Source organism: Labrus mixtus, chromosome 20, assembly GCF_963584025.1.
Source record: "Labrus mixtus chromosome 20, fLabMix1.1, whole genome shotgun sequence".
In the NCBI taxonomy this organism is placed as follows: Eukaryota; Metazoa; Chordata; class Actinopteri; order Labriformes; family Labridae; genus Labrus; species Labrus mixtus.
Genome location: NC_083631.1, coordinates 5,692,896 through 5,714,192, shown reverse-complemented (window position 1 = coordinate 5,714,192; position 21,297 = coordinate 5,692,896). Strand labels below are relative to the sequence as shown.

The window sequence follows — 21,297 nt, the reverse complement described above, 5'->3', positions numbered from 1 at the left end:
ATATTAAAAGGACAATTTAAATAAAATTAATAATTTAATTAATGAATTAAAGAGCTACGGCTAATTAAGTTAAGGCCTTAATCTAATTAAGGCCAAAATAACTCATTTAACTGATAAAAAAGTATACATTTGCTTAAACACGTGTACAACATCTAATTATTGCTCATTATTAAGATAAAGTACTTTAGATGTTTGTTTTAGGGAAAATACAAATGAATCTTTATTCGGCCGTGGCTCAGTTGGTAGAGTTGTCACCTCTAAAACTGGAAGGTCGAGGGTTCAATCCCCAGCTGAGCAACATGTCCGATGTGTTCTTTGGCAAGACACTTAACCCCGCATTGCTCCCACTGCTTCAGTGGCGGTGTATGAATGGATTAGTGTTGTACTTAATCTCTGATGTGCGTCGCTTTGGATTAAAGTGTCTGCTAAGTGAATTGTATTCAGTGAAATGCTGCAAAATGGTTAAACAAACACCTGACTTTTTTCTAATTAAATAAATAGAGCAGACTTTCAATAAAGTAGCAGAAACTAATACAGGTTTTTGTTCTAAATCACTGCTGTGTCGATTCTTCATTTAGTAATGATCTGGGGCAGCGTTGATGTCGGAGGAAACTGTGCCGCTGACAGCAGTGACCTGGACTTTGCTTTTGTTTTATGGCCCTGAGCTGCTGAAATGTTGCCGCCCAGTGATTACTTTGTTTGCTCGGGTCGGCGGTCTGCGATTCTGGTGTAAGAAGGGAGGAAAAAGTGGAGGAAAGAGACAGATTTGTTTGGCCTTTTTCTGTTTTTTCTTTTTCTTTGAGGAGATGTCTCGGTACCACAAAGCAGCGATTGATGGATACTTGGACCTCTTAAAGGAGGCCACAAGGAAGGACCTGAACACTGCAGATGAGGATGGCATGACTCCCACTTTACTGGCCGCTTTCCATGGACATGTTGATGCTCTTCAGCTCATATGCAGCAGAGAGTAAGCCCATCCTTTCTGTTTCCTTTGCTTCATCTCACATATAGTTTATCCAGTAATGAAAACAACTTTGATGTATGGCAAGCTCTTTCTCCCTTTTACTTTAGTGCTGTAAAGTTTCTGTAAATTGTTTGGTATCCTTTCAGTCTGACTACTTGTATAAAAAGACAGACATATACGCATGTTAATCATTATTCTACTTTAATATTTTATATAAAACACCTTCAAACTGATCTCAAGTTTCATAGCATCGCATCTTTATTACTTTTGTTTTTTAACAACATGTATTAGTGATTCAATCTCACTCCCTATAATAGTGTGAGCTAAAACTTCACTCTACTCCTTTCTCTCGATAACTGTGCCAATCCATCCCATCAAACAAAAGAGCCCTTTATCTGTCCCCACCACCCCCTCCTCCATCCATCATTCAACACAACAAAAGACAGGCTGATATGTAGCACGACAGTAGCACTGAAAACTTAGATTTAGGAAAGGTGTTTGAGGATATTTGGTGGGGTGTATCGTTCTCCTCACTTACGTGGACAGGGTTATCTAAAACATTTCCGCTTTGCTCATTGTCAGCATGAGCTGGGGTTTATGACAAGTTGTTGCAAGAATACAGCAATCAAGACTTTTATGACTGTGACAAAGAGGCACGGCCCTGGAGGACTTTAAGTCTTAATAGTTTACTTATTATTCTCAGACATGTTATAATGTAATTCACTTTTATCTGTAGCTTTATAATTTCACTTCATAGATTCAGGCGTAGTTGTAGTTACAAATATTTTAAAAAACCTATGTTTGCCTTTCCAAAGGTTACAAATTACACCTGAGATCACTCCTAACGCTCATTCAATCTTTTTCAATTCAGAAATTGTCAAGAAAAAACAATCAATCAACAATCAACACTTCATTTTGCACCTGGATGAAACAAATCAGATGTCAGCATGTACACTGGTGAACTTAAGAGATGACTTCAAGTGGATTTTGATATCATTTCGTCAGAGCCAGGCTAGGTGTTTTTCCCTGTTCGCAGTTTTTCAGCTAGGCTAAGCTACCAGGCTGGTAACAATCTTTTCATCTAACTCTAGGGAAGAAGTTGATTAAAAAGTATAGCTCAAACTATATCTCAACTCTTCTGCCAGTGCTATCTATTGTTTTTAAAAAAGTATCATTTCTTCTGAGCATCACCATGGTCTGTGAGATTTTCTTTACGAGGTCATTTTCTTGACATGAGGGGTTTTTTTTGTTATTGGAGTATCATGTTACAAAATATCTGTTAAATATTAAGTTGTGAAAACAAGAGGGACATTTAAATATCAGGTTGGTGCATATCTACTTAGAAACAAGATGGACAATCTAAATGTTCCAGTATTGATGAATTTCTACTTTGATGAACTCATTTTTTGAGAAGTTTGCAATTAATTTGTTTGGATTTTGAAAATATAAAGGCTTTCGTAAAAGGCGAAAGACATGTACGTCATGAAGAGAAACAAGAGTAACTTAGGATTCAATTGCTTCATTTTGCTAAATGGTTTCATGATTGTGCTTTTACATTTTGGAACCATGCTTGTAATAGTTACTCTAGTTAGGAATCATTGTCAATTGAGCGATAGGACTTTGCAGATCATGACTTTAATCAAATCTCTCTTTTGTGTCTTACAGAGGAGACCCCAACAGGAGTGACATCTGGGGAAACACACCGCTTCACCTTGCAGCAGGCAACGGCCACATGCACATCCTCAGCTTTCTGGTCAACTTCGGTGCCAATCTGTTTGCTCTGGACAATGAATTCCACACGGCCATGGATGTGGCTGCCTCCCGTGACCGCATGGACTGTGTGCGCTTCCTGGACGCCTCTGCCTCACAGCAGACCAACCAGAATCCAAAGAAGGTGGCCAACCTAAAGAAGGAGGCCACCAAAGAAGCAGAGAAGCGTGTGAAACTCTGCGAGAAGGTGAAAAAGAGGCACCAGAGCAAGATGGATAAAATCCAACGAGGAGCAGGAAATACTGGGTCTGCTTCAGAGGCCAGCATGGCATCAGGGTTCTCAAACGGTGGCACCATAAACAGCGTCAATGAGCAGTTCTCCAAGCTTATAGCTGCTGATAAGTCTGGCTCTCTTACAGCCAGGGTTAAAGGCACACTGCAGAAGAAGATGGGGAAGAAAGATAAAGGCACCCTGCAGAGATCGGGAGGAGACCGAAATGTCATTTTCCTCAAACAGGAGGGGGGAGCCTCTGAAAAGCCAGAGTTTCTGGATGTCTTCCATGAGCAGGAAGAGGACATGATGGATGACGAAGGAATGACAGGCTTCGAAGACTATGATGACAACGAAGAACCTGGCCAAGTCAAACAGTCCATCTTCAACCGGCCAGGACTCGGAGGTCTGATTTTTATGAAGAAGATGGGGCTGGAGTCAGACGACATCCCTGGTGGAACCAATGAAAATCTTGGTTTCCTCGTTCAGAACGACTTATTCGATGCAGAAGACGATACCACTGGCCTAGGTGGGAATGATGATGCTGAGCTGCCCTGGGACCAAGAAGATCTGGGACTGGATGATGACGAAGATGAGGAAACCTCTCCTTTGGACGCATTCTTGTCGTCCATCTCGTTGCCAGAGTTTGCTCCTGCATTCAGCAAAGAGCACCTGGACCTGGAGGCGCTGATGCTCTGCTCCGATGATGACCTGAAAGGCATTCGCATCCAGCTGGGACCAAGGAAGAAGATCTTGGAGGCTGCCGCTCACAGGAAGAGCGCTCTTGAAAACCCTGGCATAATGAAGGACAGCTGCTTATAATCTGAAAAACATGAACAGAGATTTATGATCATAGAACTTAAAAACGAGTGTATGCCTTTTGTAAAAACAGCCAATAGATTGATATTCTGTTGAAGATCATTTTGCAAACGTCTTTCTTCGCAAATAATGACCACAATTTGTCATAATCATACATATAGATGGAATGAGATTCTGCTTGGCTCTGTTTATACTGTCTTTGTTATAATCGATTAGAAATTGAGTTTCAGTTTCAAGGGCTAAAATATCAACAACAGACTCCACACATTTAGTTTAAAAAAGATTGAAATATATATATATATAATCCAGAAGAAAAAAGAGTGACTTGTGGCCTGTAACTTGATTTTAAATCGACAAAATTAACATGTAAATAAAACATGTACAGAACTGGTGACTGTCTCTCCATAAATTAGCTTACAGGATCTTTTATGTTTATGTTTTATGTTTATTTAAACTTCTTGGACTGTTTTCAACATAATTGTTAAATAAATACAATAAATATATTGTCTGCAAAATGATGTCTCTTCTGCTTGTATGAGTATGTGTGTATGTGCCTACTTGTATTCATGCATTGTGGGGACATGAGTCTGGTCGAACAATCGCGCTATGGGGACCCATCTTCCACGTGGGGACAAAGAATTGGGTCCATCAAAAATGTGTATTATTTTAAACAGGTATTCTTACCAACTTGCTGAAGATAAAGAAACACACGCATATAAATGAATACACTCACTTATGTTACAGCACAGAGTTCATAGCATTGATGAGATAGATACATTCAAGTTGTATCAAAGCATGTTATTTGGTGATTAATTAAAATACATTCCAGTTAAACAGTCATCAAGACGAATCCACATACATGCATTAATATACCAAGACTTACACAGAGGGAGCAAAACATTGTGTTTACTCCAGGTTGTGCTACACATTGATTTATTGAGATAGGACATGTATAATGTGAGCTTTCATGAAAGCACATGGATATATGAACAGGCACCTGTGAAGGATTATACAGCAGCCCAATGTAAGATACCCTGCAAGTGGTAGAAAGGTAATAGTGTGCTCCTGTTTTGTTTTCAGTTTGTTATGCGGCTTCCAAAATGCAGAAAAATGATCAATTAATGTCTTGTTGGTAATCCAGTGTAAATTCAGTGATTTAGTTTCATATCATGTACCCATTTTAGCAATTAAACACATTATTTTACAATGCTTTCAAAAGGAAATTATATTTAATATGTATCTGAATTTGACTCGTCCTTTACTTCCTTTTCTAAAACTTTTTTTATACATTTTTTTTGGATCCCCCTCACTTAAATGTACGACGGAGAATTAGGGCCATGTTAAAAAATAAAAAAATAAAAAAAAATAAAATCGAGATTAAAGTCGTAAATTTACGAGAATAAAGTCGAAATAAAAATCAAATGTCGTATAAATGAGACTGTAACCTTGTTTAAAAAAGTGCCATATCAAAATATTGTTGTTATTATTATGATTATTATTTTTAAACCATTCAATTCGCGTCGCTGATCGAGAACCGAGACCAACCCGGAAGTCCCCAGCAGGGTTACCTCTCAAACTGCTCTCTACATTCGCCGCAGAGGTGGGCGGGGCTTCCGTGGAGGGGCGTTAAAAAGTGCTGCTCCTTACCGTTTGACGCTAAACTGTATGTGGGAGAGAGAGCGTGTTTTTGCACCGTACTGGTCACGATTATGTCGAGCAAGTAATTATGTTTCACCGGTACAACTCCTGAGTGTTTCATCGCACCTGTCTGACGGTGTTCCCCTCTAAAGACTGATCAGTGTTTGTCGATAAACAGCAGCCGAGCCCTTACTCCGGAGGTAAGCCTCATTAGGGAGCTAATAGACAATCTCAGATCGTCTCTCTGTCTTATTACCTCCATCGCGATTGCCACTTGATGCTTAAGGGGCTAACTTCATAGAATTGCTTGACCAGGTTGTTTTAAATCCGCCATTGTTACCTGTAGTAAGCAAACACGGACAGTGTACGTCAAAGAGTCCTAACACTGTTGTCTGCTTTGCCTCCACTACCTCTCCTCCTCCTCCTCCTCCTCCTCCTCCTCCTCCAAGGCTTGCCTAACCAAGTGAGATATGGCTGAAATAAGTGCTGTCAACGCCGGTTTGCCGTCACCGTCCACGATCAACGTCACCTTCCCGGTCCCGGAGGACTCCAGCACCGCCGCTGCAGCCCCTCCTGCAGCCTCCCTGACCAAAGACGACTACCTGTTTGTGGAGACCAGGCACCCCAGCACCGTCCTGCAGGGCCTCAACAGCCTGCGGCTCAACAACGCCTTCTGTGATGTGACCCTGTGCTGTGGAGGACAGGAGTTCCCCTGCCACCGCATTGTGCTGGCCTCGTTTAGCTCTTACTTCCAGGTAAACATCACACAACAGTCTAGGGGTCGTGTTCATAAGATAGACATTCACATGTGCAGCTTAAATAGTTTCCTCGTTTGTCTCCTCAGGCAATGTTTTCCACTGACCTGATAGAGTCCAAACAGGAGCGGGTTGCCATCAATGGAGTTGAGCCTCAGATGATTGGCATGCTGGTGAGCTACGCCTACACATCAGAGGTCTACATCTCTAAAGCAAATGTGCAGGTAAAGGATCCCCCCCCCCCCCCTCCCTTCCTCTCCCACCCCCACCGCTCTTAAAGACCAGAAGTGTGTGGTTATAACTTACTTTCACCCGTTGCAGGCTCTGCTGGCAGCAGCCAACCTGCTGGACGTGATGGCCGTGCGCGAGGCTTGCTGTCGTTTCATGGAGAGTCAGATGGATGAGATGAACTGTGTGGGGATTCACTGCTTCGCCGAGGCCCATTCTTGTAGGAGGCTGGAGAACAGCAGCATGGGATATATCCTGGAGCACTTCAGCAGCGTGTATCAGCAGGTGAGAGGCGATAACATATTGATATACCGTCTTTTATGTCGTAGACCCACATGAAGATTCAGACAGAAAATAGAATGCTTTTCAAAATGTTCACATTCACTCTAGCTCAAGATCTTTTGAGCTATCAATGGAACCGCTTCAAATCAGAATAATCAAAGGGTCATCTTGTTGACACGCCCATATCAGCCGATATATGAAATCAAACTTTATTTATAAAGAACCTTTCAGACAAATTCAATTGTAGTTCAAAGTTATAAAGGAGTGGAAAGGTGAGTTGCTAAATGTCAACAACTGGAAAAAAAATAATAAGAAAAAGTGAGAAATCATCATTAAAGCTCCTCTGAGGAACTTTTGCGTTGAGTTTGGTGCCCCCTGTGGACAAAGCAGGAACATTTATCTCTTTGCTGATCTTGTCCTGTACATGTGTAAGTAGTGTTTTTCTGACATAAACACTCTCATCCTTCTTTTTTCTGAATGTCTAACTAACTAACTTGTGACTCATCATGAACCTGGCATGGCAAGTTTTTAAAAAAAGTGTAATTTTTTTTGGGTGCTGTTTATCGCCTGGTCTGACACCTACCACGCAGCAGGTGTGACCGCCATATAAAATAGCTGTATGGGAATAATCAAACTTCTTGCTTATAGTCTCATTTGCCTTCTTGGGTCATAAAGAGGCATCAGTATTAATTCCAGTCAGTTTCATAGAGAGTTAAAAAAAAAAACTTTTCACAGGAGCTTTAACGCGGTCATCAGGTTCATACAACGCTGCCTCTGCACGTGCCCCCAGTAAACGCCTCCCCAGGAGAGCGTAAACGGGCAGTGTTGTGTGTTTCATGTGTGAAAGGGGATTAACAAAGATAATCCACCTTCCTGTCAGCATTCATACCAGTGATTAACTCCTGCAGAGACACACGCTGCAGTCACACGCCCCTCTGATGGTCCCATTTCCTGAGTTTAGAAGTTGTTCCTCCTATTTTTGAATGTTGAGGAGCTTTAAGTCATTATGTGAAAACAATAAAAACAAGACTAATTCAGTGCTTAAAGGGTTAAAACAGCACATAAACAAACAGATGTGTCCCTTTTTTCTGCTTTTGTGATGAATACAAATTTGTTGCAGGTTTATCATTGCACCAGTTCATTGACTAAAACCACCAAAATATTCCTTTAACATACTGTTTATTAATATGTTTTCTAATTCATAATGGGAACATTGGGTGCACAGCAGCTACCAGTTACAACCTCCATATTCTAAATGAGCAAAATCACAAAAATATGCAGACATAAAATAACTGGGGGGGAAAAAAATGTTATTTTTAAACAAGTTTTTTAATAGAATAGAGGGTTAATTTATGAAGCACATTTCATTACAGGTAAGCTGAATGTGTTTTACATTGATGATAGGAACACAAGAGGGAAATAGTTGTCTCAACAATCATGAATAAGAGGCAGAAATCACATTTTTTTAAAAGCACACCACAGACTTCACATAGCAATCAAACACAAAAAAGACACAACCAATACGTGTTGTATTAATGTGAATGTGAAAATGTGTTTTTAAGGCTTTCTTTTGAAAAACTTTTCTCAGACGTGTTACTGTGTGATGTGAGATTAACACTGCTCATTGTGTACCAAATATTTCACTCGTTGTTCTGACATGCTTTGGCAGTTTTGCGAGGTTTCTGGATCGGTAATTTGTTTCTGGTTATTCTGACAAATAATGAACAGAGGTCAGTGTGTTTGTTTAGAGATCAGGCTGAGCAGATGTCCCTCGCGCTTCATTCTTTTCAAGTGTTTCTTTGTTGTTTTTGTATTTCCCTCCAGGAGGAGTTCCTGTCTCTGTGTGTCGACAAGCTGACAGAGATCCTCGCCAGTGACCATCTGAACGTGCTCAAAGAGGAGGTGGTGTTTGAGGCGGCCATGCTGTGGTTGAATAAATGTTCCTCTCGCAAACAGAGCTTTGAAAAGGTACTCATCAGTCGATTTTCACACGAGCGTGGGTGCTTCTGCTTTGCATCCTGCTAGAAATGTGGTGACTAAAACACGCGGTTTTCACTCTGTCCGCTCACGACTGATATCCTAAACACACCCCGGAGACGAGCACGTGTTTGAGGCTGACTGAGCGGCGTAAAAGAACCGTCAACTCAGCAGCTGTTAGTGTTTATGGCTTTCATAAATCACGTGCCACATGCCAACACTGTCACTCAATTAGACGCTGGGCCCCCATGTAAAAGAACCCTTCTTTTTCTGTTCAGTGTTGTTCTGCAGAGTTATCCTAACTTCTCTGAAAGGTCAAAACATAATTTTCCTGCATGTCAAATAATTTTGAGCTCTACCTTTTTTTAAAGGATCCATATTTAGCTGTAGTGAAGTTACAGTTCATCAGGTTTCTCTTCTTCCGTTTGAAGGTCCTCGAACACATCCGGCTGCCTCTGATCAGCCCTTACTACCTGCACGATGTCATCGAGTCCCTGGATGTGGTGAAGGAGAACCTGAGCTGCCAGAGGCTCATCTCCGAGGCCAAGGACTACCTGCTGCTGAAGGACCGCCGCGGGGAGCTCTACTGCCCGAGAGCGAGGCCACGCAGGTCCACAGGTGAGTGCAGACACACCTTTTTACACTCACACAACACTGAGCATCGATCACACAGGTTGGAGGTTTCAGACTGTACATGAAAAATAACAATACCTTCAAATATACTCAAACTGAGAAATTGAGATTGTCTTCATTTTCCCCTCCGAGCCTTTTTGTGGACGACATTCTAAATGCAGAAATGAGGTTCACCTGAAGTCGCTGTAACACACCACTGCATTGTATCTGTTCCAATATGCTTCTCCTCCTGTTACCACGGCAACAGGGACAGCTGAGGTGATAGTGACGGTTGGCGGGGAGGATGACAAAGTGGTGCTGCGCAGCGTCGAGAGCTTCAACCCGGTGACCAATGAGTGGAAGAATCTGGCGTGCCTCCCGTTCGCTGTGAGCAAACACGGGCTGGTCGTGTCGGGTGAGGAGAAAACGCACTTGACGTTTCTGATGGGGGGGGAAAAAGTGACGACACAGCGGCTCTTCATATTGTGTTCTCTTGTTTAAAAAAAACAACCCTCCTGTCCGTCTCCCCGCAGACTCCACTCTGTACCTGGCAGGAGGAGAGTTTCCTGACGGGTCAGCCAGCAGGGAGATGTGGCGCTACGACCCCTGCTTCGACTCCTGGTTCGAGATGGCGCCGATGAACGTAGCTCGCTCTGAGTTAGGTGAGGGCAGTCTTGGTGTTAGAACCCAGGCATGGGTCATGGACTGAAAACAGTCACAACAAAGCCTCACATAGATTAACGGTTGGGCTGTATGAAGGTAGAAATGTTGTCCAGAGCCGCCACTTATTTCTCTCCTCCATTGTCTCTTGAGGTTAATGTAGTCACACGACTTCCTCCGGACCCTTTCATGGCTTACTCTTAGACATTTTAAAATCCTTAATATTGGAGCTTTATACCACTCATGGGAAGATAATTGGTTCTGTGCAGCCTTGAATCGGGAACAACCCTGCAATTGTCGGGAATCGGTTTCCGAGTATCCTGCAGTCTGAGCCAGTTGCTGGACGCAAAATTGAACGCACCAGAAGAGCCTACGACGGCATCAGTTCAGTTCAACATCAAAACATGATGCCAATGTTAATTTATATAAAGCACTTTATAGGAGCGGCTCATTCATTAAGACTTGAAATCCAATCAGAACATCAACTTCTCCACTGCAGGCATCTGAATGAATACCTTTTATTGTTTATTTATTTATTTTGATTTAACACATTTCTCAATTTTTTTGATGCTGAAACTTTTTTCTGTTATACCTCCTCCTCCATGTCATCCCATAAACATTAAAAGCATGTTATGAATATTTGGCAGTGGCTCCTGTATTCTCTAGTTGTCTTTACTGAAAGAGGGCATGAAGCTGTTGTTGTGTTTAAGAGTCTTGATTCCCCCCCCCCCCCCCCCCCCCCCCCCCCCCCCCCCCCCCCACCCTCTCCTCAGGCCTGGTCATGCTGGACGGCTTCGTGTACGCGGTTGGAGGATGGGAGGGCCGCTCTCGCCTGGACTCCGTGGAGTGCTACAACCCGCACACCAACACGTGGCAGTTCACCGAGTCTGTCAAGATGGCCGTCACGAGTCCTGCTGTGGTCGCCCTGGACGGACTGCTCTATGTTACAGGTGGGAAACGCAGAATTCCCACATGCATTATTGTCCGTGGAGATGTCGTGCAGCAAAGGGCCGAGGTCGGATTCAAACCCACGGCTGCTTCAATGGGGACTATAATCTCCGTACATGGGGGCGCGCAACATAACCGCTAGACTAACGGCGCCCCCGTTTTAACTTTTCTATTCAATATAAACACTGAATGAACTTGTTTTTTTTTTTTGTGAAGGTGGTGCAGTTCTCGAGGACGGCGATGGAACGGACCTCGCTCAGGTGTACAACCCTAAAACATCTGTATGGACAGAGGTGGCTCCCATGCAGATCGCTCGCTCCGGTTCAGCCGCCTGTACACTGAAGGGAAAGCTTTACGTCATCGGTACGCCACACCACACAGATCTAGATGATGGAGAAACACAGCAATCCACTCCTCCCACTGTTAAGTCTCTGGTTCTGTCACTCACACATATTCCCCAGGTGGCTGGCACGCCTCGACGGAGAACACGGATAAAGTCGAGTGCTACAATCCCAAGACCAACCAGTGGACCATGTGCGCCCCCATGAAGGAGCGACGCTACCGGCCCGGTGCTGCTGTGGTGGACGGGAAGATCTACGTCCTGGGAGGAGAAGAAGGCTGGGACAGGTGAGGAGGGACTAATATGAAAAAAAAAAGACCTTGCTTGTGAATGAAAAGATCATTCGGAAGTAACTTTTATGTTAAAAGTTGGAATAAGGGTCTAAATGTAGTTAATCTGTCATAGCTCCCCCCCCCCCCACACACACATTCCTTAGAGCTTTACAGCTTCCCAGGAACTCTGTGGTCAGAGAGGCTGACTGTTCAAATGCAAACAACGCAGCCTCCACAACTTTAGTACAGCTTCATTGGAAAAAATCAGTAGTGTGCAAAAGTTCCTCTGGCTAAAAAAAACACCAAAAGATACTTTTCACACTGACTAAGAACCTTTAGACTACCTCAGCTCTCCACTTTGTGTTCACACTGCAGGAACTTGGAATGATTGTAGTTCTAGGAATGCAGTTTACAGGACTTTTTTTTTTTTTTTTTTTTAATCTACTGATTCAAAGTCTGTTAATCCGAGCACAAGAGGAACCATATCTGACACACAGTTTTTGTGCTTTGACTGGTTTAGATGTAAACATGCAGCGATTTGATTAACTCGAGGCCAATGCAGACACAACAATCACCCATATATTGTTTTCAGAACAGCGGAAAACAAAAGGAAATGTATAAAATATGCATGTCTCCTTTCCCCAGAAGTTACAGTTTATTGACTTCTAACACAATCATTTATTTGATTTATGCAGAATTGTCTTTTACTATCCATAACATGCTTTCTTAGCCATCTGAATCAAAAATGTGTAGCATAAAACACTCTGCAAAGTTCACCTGTTCACATCTTCACATCCTAATTGTGACATGAACGACGAGCTAATCTTCCAGAAGAATGTGAGAAATGTGCAAAAGGCCGCTTTTTGTTCCTGATTCCACCCCGGTGGATTTAAACCAGAGGACAGACACATGAACACCCTCTCTTCTTCTCTAATGTTTTATACAACTTTTCAACTCTTAAACGGCGATGACCTTTCACCTGCAGGTATCATGACACCATAGAGAGGTACTGTGACGAAACAGACGCGTGGGAGATCGTCGGCGAGATGCCCACCAGTCGCAGCTGGCTCAGCTGTGTGTCTCTCCAGCTGAGGAAGGACATCTGTATGAGCAGCTGTCCCGACACGCTGATCGACAACTGAGCGAGCAAGTCAGGAAGAAACCTTCGGAAGAAATCTTATTTGCACCCTCTTTGAGGAAAAGCGCACTGTAGCGCTCAGAGCTGCGGAGAACAGCGATCTGCAGAGGGAAGCCTAGAATTGGCATCCCAGTGTTTGAGCTGTTACTGTTTGCAAAGAGCAAAGTGTTTTTAAATTGGTGACTGCTCGTGGAGGCTCGCTCACTCCGTCCTTCACGTGTTGACAAAGGAGGCGTCGTACATGAAGCTAAAGTGTGGACTCAGTGAGAGACTGATTAAGGACTCAATCAGAAGTCTAAACCCACTCTCTGTAAGATGTGAACATGTTCAGGGTTCTGTTTTAATGTCCCAGCACCTGGAATCTGTGAAGATCCTCCCAGCCAACGTATTGTATTTTTGTATGATGTATTATGTGATGTATTTATTGGGGTGTGACAACTTAAAAAGAAACAACGAAACATTTCACTCAATCAAAAGATGCTCTGTGGGCCAAAGAATCGTCTTGTGAATATGTTCAAGGTTACCTGTGAAAAAAGGTGTCTTAAATGTGCCGTTTTTTTTTGTATTTAAACTTTATAAGTTCTGAATGATTATCACTACCTGTAATATGTTTGAGTATATTTTTGTAATGTAGTGTGCATCATGCATTTTAGTGATTTTTAAATGGAGTTAGGTTCTAATAAAGATGTTTAATTCCTTAATGTGAATTTTTTTTTTTTTTTGTATCCTTTTTACTAAAAGCTAATATTTTCGACACAAACCTGAATTGTTAAAATATTTCGAGAGGGACCTGAAGCCCTAAAATTGTTATCACAGTACTAATTTTATTATTGTGGTAAAAATGTTACCTTAAAAATAATACATAACATAGCAAATGTTTTATGAAAAACTGGAAACCCAAGAAATACAAATGACCTATATACATTTTTGAGCAGCAATATTAGGGTTTCTTAGCAACAGCAGCTGTTATAATTACCTCAATGTTTATTTATTTATTTAATCAAAGTTTTTTATTTAAGAAGTCCTGCAATGTTTTTAATCAGTAGGACTTCAGTGTTGGGAGGGGTCATGGTTGCATGTTAAGAAGAAGAAGCCTGGAAGCATCTGGACATTATTGTAAGCAATACAACAAATCTGTGTTTTGACCTTTTGACACAGTTTCCCATAGTTAATTATACACTTCAGCACTCTCACACTTATTTCAAGTGGAATAAGTTGACAATGCTCATCTGTGGTGTTTAAAGATAGTTGAAGTTCATCTTGACATCCTGACTCATCTTTGATCGTTGTGTGCGGCGCAGTGCATTGTGGGTAAGACGTCAACCCGCCGCCATATCTGTCTGAAGGAGAGAGTCTGGAGGAGTCATGAGAGGAATCAGGTCTCTGAACAATCTCCCCGTAAGTCCCCGCCTGTACTTCGTTTTATGTGAACCATGTAACCAACAGGAGTGAACCTCTGCCGGTTGTTGGCTCTCGAAACGGCTCTAAAAGAGAAACCGCAAAGGGGCTCCAGTTAGCCAGACGGCTAGTTAGCATGCTAGGTGGCTAGCTAATGCAGGTTTATGCTTCCCTGTTTTTACAGCCGAGTGAAGTATCCCCGGAATCATTAACATGTACCGAGTGATATTAAGAGGTACTTTGCTGTAAAATACTGTGTATGTGGCTTAGCTTTCCTCTGTGTTGTTGCTTCATGTGTTTCTGTGCTCAGCTGGATGTAACCTGAAGGTCATCTCCTCACTCGAGGAACTCAAATATTTCGTGCAGTTTGTCTTGAAAGAAAACCAACCCTCCTCCTTTGTCTACGTTAATTACTGGGGGAAATTCTGGTATTTTACTCAGTGTTCCCAGGTTTTGATAACCGGACATATGCAGTGTGTTTGGGGTCTCCATGTACTGAATGTGCATGGGTCACTTGAGGACACATTGGCCTTCTGACAGTGTGCCATACATGGACATGTTTACATGACACCTACACATTGATTTAATGCTAATTTAAACCTTTTTTCAAAAAAGTTGATTAACAGAAATGTACCTGGATTATTTTGTGTCACAAACTGGAATAGATTTAAGCATGGACTTATATTTGAGAAGTTAATATAACTTGTCCACAATGTGGCTTCATAAGAACAAAAATAAAAATATGACGAACATTCAAATACTTTAACAGATTAGAAAAGTGCGGTGAGTCCTTGACAACTTCACAGTCGACTTGGTTTGTAAATAAAAAAAGATAATTTAGTTTGTTTCATTTCTTTAAACATTGTGCAGTAAAAGTTGTCAGACCTCGCAGATGGGGGTGATGGATATGGGGCTATGCTTTTATTTTATGAACGTATTAATCTAATTGCACAGGCATTTTAATGACAACATTATTCTTGCTAGAGAATTTAAGCCAACATTAATCATTGATAAAGCACATAGAACAGGGGTCTCCAACCTTTTTTCATCTGAGAGCTACTTTCAAAAAATGAAAGTGGGCAAGAGCTACTTGCATCAAATTGCTTGCACATTTATTATGTGACATCAGCTGAATTAAGCTGCTGTTTGTACATGTGTGAAATTGCAATAAGCCAATGCTTATCAATAATCTTAAATTCACATCAATGTCCAAGAAAACATTAGTACTTCATACTTGTTTTTATGGGCCAAATATATGAATAGTGGGAAGAGGTGCATTCACCGTCGTCAGATTTTTATTTTTAACACAGTCGGTCAACCTATAGGCAAGCTACTGAAAACCTACCTGTTGGAGACCCCTGACATAGAAGGTAGTTGCAGAGCTGAATCAATCAGTTTCAGCTCAACCTTGTTAGAAAACATTCAGCCCCTTGTCTAGCGTTACTTCTTTTTGTCTGTAAGTGGTGAAAGCTCGACCCATTAGTCAATTATTTTGCTCTGTTTTAAAGTGAATAACTTTCCCAGTGCAGGAAATGTTAACTATCCAGTAATTTATAAATAGAAACCAACAATTAGCATGTAGGTGTTGTGTGTCAAGACAGAAAAATCATTTAGTGCTTTGAGATCCTGAGGGCCATCTGGTGACCTCTCGTTGTCACTTGTAGGTTGCCTCTATGTGTAAGGGACAGCAGGTGTTCTAAGAAACTTGAGGGCTTGTTTACCTTTGTGGGATTAAGATATGTTCAACCTGATGCCAGCCTTGAGTGAGTGGAAGAAAGTTTACGCTTCTCCAATGAGCTCTTTACCTGGATACTTGTGTTTTAATTTTTTAAAGTAGGACCACTTTCACACAGGCACACTGTTAGGTTAAGTCAAGTATAGTGCGAGTACTTCAGCCCATTACCACCAGAATGAAAAAGATGAGCAGCTGCTTAAGGGGTCACTTGTCTGATATTTGATTTCGACACTTCCAATAGAAACGCTGCTATGCGGCCGCCAGGAGGAGCGAGGCCCTGACCGAACCGCTCTCAGTGCGCAAACCGCCGCCTGCTGCACCTCTCCCTGCCCAAAATGTCCAGGTAAGTGCTGCTCTTGTCATCGCAGAAACTGTAGGCTACCGTCAAACTGTAAACGATTACTCAGTTGATAAAAAAACGTTTTAATTGCAGCGGTTATATGAATGGTTAAATGAGTAAGATATTTGCTCACAGTTTGATTAAAACGTTTTCTTTGCTGCTTCAGGTGTCCAAACTCCCAAACGGCCTGGTGGTCGCATCGCTGGAGAATTACTCCCCCATTGCCAGTGTTGGTGTTTTTGTGAAAGCCGGTAGTCGCTTTGAGACTGTGGAAAACCAGGGCGTCTCTCACGTACTGCGACTGGCAGCGAACCTGGTAATTTGCTAATAATTTGAGTTCAGGAAAACTTGCAAGCTTTCTTTGATTGCTTTATTGATAATGTATGTGGCACCTTCTCTTAGCTTTTTACAGTGCCATAAATGACGCTACAAATGACGTTGTTTGCCTGCTTATTCTGGTGCATTAAGGAAAGCTAACTTTCACTACACTTCTTCTGTGCTCTCTCTTAAACAAACACACTGGGGGATCTTGTACATTTGTGTGTTTTTGTTTTGCAGACCAACAAGAGTTCGTCTGGCTTCAAGATCTGTCGCAGTGTGGAGGCACTGGGGGGCAGCCTGAGGTCAGTGAGGAGACTCTCTTCACATGTTAGGGCTTGACATTCAGTTAAATTTGCCACTGGCCCGGCTTTTCAAGATAACTGGCCTGACCACTGTCACCACAGGTCCCTGAACATTACTTTTAATTTAGATAATAAAAGTCAAGAATTTACCAGAAAAGTACAAAAATGAACCGATCTGATTCAGAACTAATTTGTTTAAAACCTTTTTTCTAATTCATTGATTCATGTTTCAATTCATTTTAAAAACATTTTACCATCATACAAGCTTATGAGAGAAAACCTGCAGTCTGTTTCTGAGTGTAGTGAGCGCCCTAGCAAGAGTAACAACAGCAAAGCCGTCAGCAGTGGCTGCCTATTAAGCTATGATACAGGCACACGGGCGCTAATGAAACATTAATGCAGAGTCAGTAATTAACAAGATGATCTCACTGATAAAACACCCGTACTACAGGAAAACAGTGAGGAATCATGATTATGTGTTCTCTTTTTTTAGTTTGAAGGCAGCATCGTACCTGAGCGGGCCAGTGAAACGTGCAATCAGCTTTTCATGTCGAGCCCTACATGTACACTCAGACAGTCTTGTCTGTAAATACTAAAGAGAATACCTGTAACAGAAGTCCACCCACATTGATCCAACTTGTTGTTTATCTGCAGCGTGACATCATCGAGAGAGACCATGGTTTACACCGCAGAATGTTTGAGAGATCAACTGTAAGTGCTGCTGCGCTCATATTCAATGTGTATTTCTTCAAGTCAGTCTGTTACATTAACCTAACTGTATCTTTGTATATATATGTGTGTGTGTGTCTAGAGATTTATTACTGGAGCAACTGGTGAACGTGACATCAGCTCAGGCGTTTCGGCCGTGGGAAGTGGCCGACCTGACGCCTCGGGTGAAGATTGACAAAGCTCTGGCTCAGCAGTGTCCTCAGATCGGTTCGTACCCGGAACAGCAGCTGAGCTCTTTTCTATCTGAGTACTCACTGTGGAAAAGCTAAAGACAACAACTGTCACTGTGACCTAAACAGATCATTGTGTTTCCTCTTAACGTCATGCAGGTGTAATTGAGAAGTTGCATGAAGCAGCGTACAAAAACGCCCTGTCCAACTCTCTGTACTGCCCTGACTACATGGTCGGTCAAATCTCCACTAGCCAGGTATGATCTGTGTTTTTCCCCCCCATTCTCTAATGGTAATAACTTGTTTCTCCTCTTGAGTGTCTAAATCATTATTTGTCAGTTTTTCTGCGTCCCTCTCACACTCCTCCTCCTTGTCCTCCCCTTGTAGCTGCAGTCGTTTGTTGAAGACAACTTCACCACTGGCAGAATGGCTCTTGTAGGACTAGGTGAGTGTTTACTAGAGCTCTGACTGCTTCACAGCTTCACACAGCTGACAATATGCCTGTCAGACTAGCTGGTGACAGATAAGATCCATTAGAAGTCAAGTCTGCTAAACTAAATGGAAACAAGTCTGGGACTGTTTTGTCCGTGCAAGGAGGAAAATGTCAGAGACAGAGTGGAGACTGTGCAGACGGTGTTCTGTCCACCTTACTTACCTCCTATATTGGCACTGCTTTCTCTTTAGTTTCACTTTATGAGAAGTCTCTGTAGTGACCTCTAGAGGTATCCTTTGGTAACGCACGTAGCTCATAGCCAATATAATAAAAAATAACATTCATGTCTCGTCATGTTCATGCCACTTGTTCACGTAAACCCAAGTTAAAAAGTTAGTATATCTCTGGTCTTGATACTGTAAAGTGTTGACATGCCTGGATGATGACATATTGTGCTCATAGTTTCAATCCCCAGTATGTGTGTTATTATTTTAGTTCATGAAGGTACTCTGTAAGTTAACTTTGGTTTTGTCTGATTTATGCGTCCAGGTGTACAGCACTCGGTCCTGAGGCAAGTGGGGGAGGGGCTCCTGAGTGCCCGCAGTGGGGCTGGAGCTCCTGTGGCTCAGGCTGTGTACCGTGGAGGTAAAATTGGACTTTTTAAAAGCAACATCACACTTGTAAAAATTCATCACGGCCTCGTTTTTCATGATGCTAATGTTGTGTTGGTGTTTTTGTGTAGGTGAGCTGCGGGTGCAGAACAACGACGACTTGGTCCACGCCCTGATTGCCAGCGAGGGTGGTGTGTCGGGTAGTGCGGAAGCTAATGCCTTCAGCGTGCTGCAAAGGATCCTGGGAGCTGGTCCACACGTAAAGAGAGGCGCCAACATCACCAGCAAACTGAGCCAGGGTATCGCTAAAGCTACCACACAGCCTTTTGATGTAAGTTTAAAACAAAAGAGGAAGTAAAAAGAACCATATTTTAATTGTGGAGAAGTGTATTGAGTTTGTTTTTCTCTCTCTGGCTGTCTTTCAGGCCACAGCCTTCAACGCCTCATATTCTGACTCCGGCCTGTTTGGCGTCTATACCATTGCGCAAGCCGGCTCTGCAGGAGAGGTGCGTGCAAAATTCACTCCATCCTAGACAAATTGACAAGCATCTCTTAAATGTGCAAAGATACAAACAATCCATTTCACTGAATGTTGTGCTTGTTGTTGTCTTCTGTAGGTGATCAAAGCCGCCATGGCTCAAGTGCAAGCCGTGGCCGAGGGAAACGTATCAGACGCTGACGTCACCAGAGCAAAGTGAGTTCAGGGATTTATGTTAGAGGGATACAGACAGGTTTTTGTTTCCCTTCATGTTATTGACTTTCAGTCTGTTTCTCCATGTAGGAACCACGTGAAAACCGAGTACCTGATGTCTATAGAGAGCTCTGAGAGCCTGCTGGAGGAGATCGGCGCTCAGGCTCTGGCCACTGCAGCGTACCAGCTCCCTGACTCTGTTATCCAGGCTGTCGATGCCGTCACTCATGATGATGTGGTCAAGGTCAGTTTCTTCTGTGGTGCTTCAGAATATATTTTACACCTTGAGAGGTTGCTTGCAGTGACAAACCCACAGAGATTATCTGTCCACTTTTCTGTTCCCCTTCTTCTTAATGATCATGGATGCTGCTTTAATTTAATGAGAAACTGTCTCTGGTCAAACTGATCTCATTTTTAGCACTAGTAGGCTTCTGTTTTCAGTGGGGGGAAAAGTTCAGACATAACATAATAAACAATACCTGCCATTACTGTCATGGTCATGTAGTAAGCAACCTCCTCATAAACATGGTGGAACAACTTTACATTTGAATATTGTATTCTTATTATCAAGGGATTCCAAATGAATGCCTACATGACCTCATGTTTGCTGAATGTGGGAATTTCTTAATAACAACTTTAAATGTTTCAATGTTGTGCTAGAGCTTGTTCTGCTGCCCCCTAGTGGCAAAAAAATAATCAATTAATTCAGCTTACTTAGTAATCACTGATATTTCCATTTAAATGAATGTCTGCTGGTAGTCACTGTCCACCAACAAATGAGGTTACAGAAACAGTAAAGTAATGTAACCCCCCCCTCCCTCCCTGATGAAAGCCTGTGCAGTAGCATGAACTGATTCCTGGTGTAGATGATGACAAAAGGACTATAGATGAAGGACAAATAAAATGCACAGACCCACATTTAAAACATGTGCTGCTAAAGAGAACCAAACAGATCTTTGAGATTGTTACTAGGGCTGCGCAGTGTGTGACCACACTAAATATGAAAATAGTGCCGTGTAATCCAGTATTGCCTCCTCACTCAGCATTAAAACAGTTTATCTGTCGGATGGAGGTCTGAGTATAATGGATATGTCTGATGGATCTCAGGCTCGCTCTCAGCTACACTCATTAAATAGGAACAATGAAGAGTTGAAACAAAAGGTAGACACAACCTGTGAGTTATAGCCAATCTGCCTTTATTTATTTATCTAACCCTAACCCCTAACCCATGTATTAAAAAGGTTTTTGCATGTTTACTCATATCATGCAGGCCTAATTGTTACTTAAAGCTGTTACATATTATATGTAGGCTTAAGGTCGAACCCAAGATGTGGCAGTGATGAACAAACTCTTTGGTTAGAGTTTAACACTACAGCTATGTGTATGTACAATGTCTTACCGAAACATTGACAGTGATCTAACAATCATCAATGCAGATCATTTAATGGCAGTGAAGGGAGCTACAGTATCTAGTGTTTGAGTTTATTTTTTCTTACTGATGATTAAATAAACTCCCTGTCCTCTCTTTACAGGCTGCGAAGAAATTTGTAGACTCCAAGAAGACGATGGCAGCTAGTGGACACCTCATCAATACGCCATTTGTGGATGAAGTATGAAAGATAAATTAAGGAAAGGGTGATTTTTAACTTGGGCATGCTGCTGTGTATGGCTGCTTAAAAAAAATAAGAAAGGAAAGAGGACCTCAAAGCCACAGCCTCATTTGATGTCACCAATCATTTGTAGTCTGTCCTGCCATACTTGTACGCACCAACAAGGAGCTGGAAAACCATAATGCAATTTTTTGTCCATTTAACTGTATATCTATGTAAATTAAAGAAATGACAATAATAACAGATAATTTTCACCTGGATTTGTATTTTTTTTTAAATTAATGGGGTGTTTTGGGCTGTCATCAGGAGTGTGAGGTTAGAAAGTGTGGGCAGCTGTGACTCA

General features: G+C 42.1%; 3 protein-coding genes across 4 annotated transcripts; all 3 read left to right on the top strand.

Moving 5' to 3' along the window:
* The first annotated feature begins 678 nt into the window (after nt 1-678).
* Nucleotides 679-4,282, top strand: anks4b (ankyrin repeat and sterile alpha motif domain containing 4B). The gene is made up of 2 exons (XM_061026837.1): nt 679-967; nt 2,630-4,282. The coding sequence occupies exons 1-2, from the start codon at nt 807-809 to the stop codon at nt 3,765-3,767; spliced, it is 1,299 nt and encodes a 432-aa protein (XP_060882820.1). The 5' UTR covers nt 679-806; the 3' UTR covers nt 3,768-4,282.
* Nucleotides 4,283-5,348: 1,066 nt separating this feature from the next.
* si:ch211-256e16.3 (kelch-like protein 20) lies at nt 5,349-13,321 on the top strand. Of its 2 annotated transcripts, none has more exons than XM_061026504.1 (12): nt 5,349-5,484; nt 5,852-6,157; nt 6,247-6,381; nt 6,479-6,670; nt 8,492-8,635; nt 9,076-9,262; nt 9,525-9,671; nt 9,790-9,918; nt 10,690-10,866; nt 11,081-11,227; nt 11,326-11,491; nt 12,462-13,321. In XM_061026504.1, exons 2-12 carry the CDS (start codon nt 5,873-5,875, stop codon nt 12,616-12,618), a joined length of 1,866 nt encoding a protein of 621 aa, XP_060882487.1. In that variant the 5' UTR covers nt 5,349-5,484; nt 5,852-5,872; the 3' UTR covers nt 12,619-13,321. The 2 variants fall into 2 exon arrangements, with proteins under 2 accessions (XP_060882487.1, XP_060882488.1); XM_061026505.1 differs by having other exon boundaries at nt 5,395-5,602.
* A 570-nt stretch (nt 13,322-13,891) lies between these two features.
* On the top strand, nt 13,892-21,202 carry LOC132953978 (cytochrome b-c1 complex subunit 2, mitochondrial). The gene is made up of 14 exons (XM_061026386.1): nt 13,892-14,012; nt 15,989-16,090; nt 16,254-16,403; nt 16,646-16,710; nt 17,365-17,421; nt 17,522-17,646; nt 17,769-17,866; nt 17,997-18,054; nt 18,592-18,687; nt 18,785-18,984; nt 19,079-19,159; nt 19,271-19,347; nt 19,435-19,588; nt 20,877-21,202. The coding sequence occupies exons 1-14, from the start codon at nt 13,980-13,982 to the stop codon at nt 20,958-20,960; spliced, it is 1,380 nt and encodes a 459-aa protein (XP_060882369.1). The 5' UTR covers nt 13,892-13,979; the 3' UTR covers nt 20,961-21,202.
* The last annotated feature ends 95 nt before the right edge of the window (nt 21,203-21,297 follow it).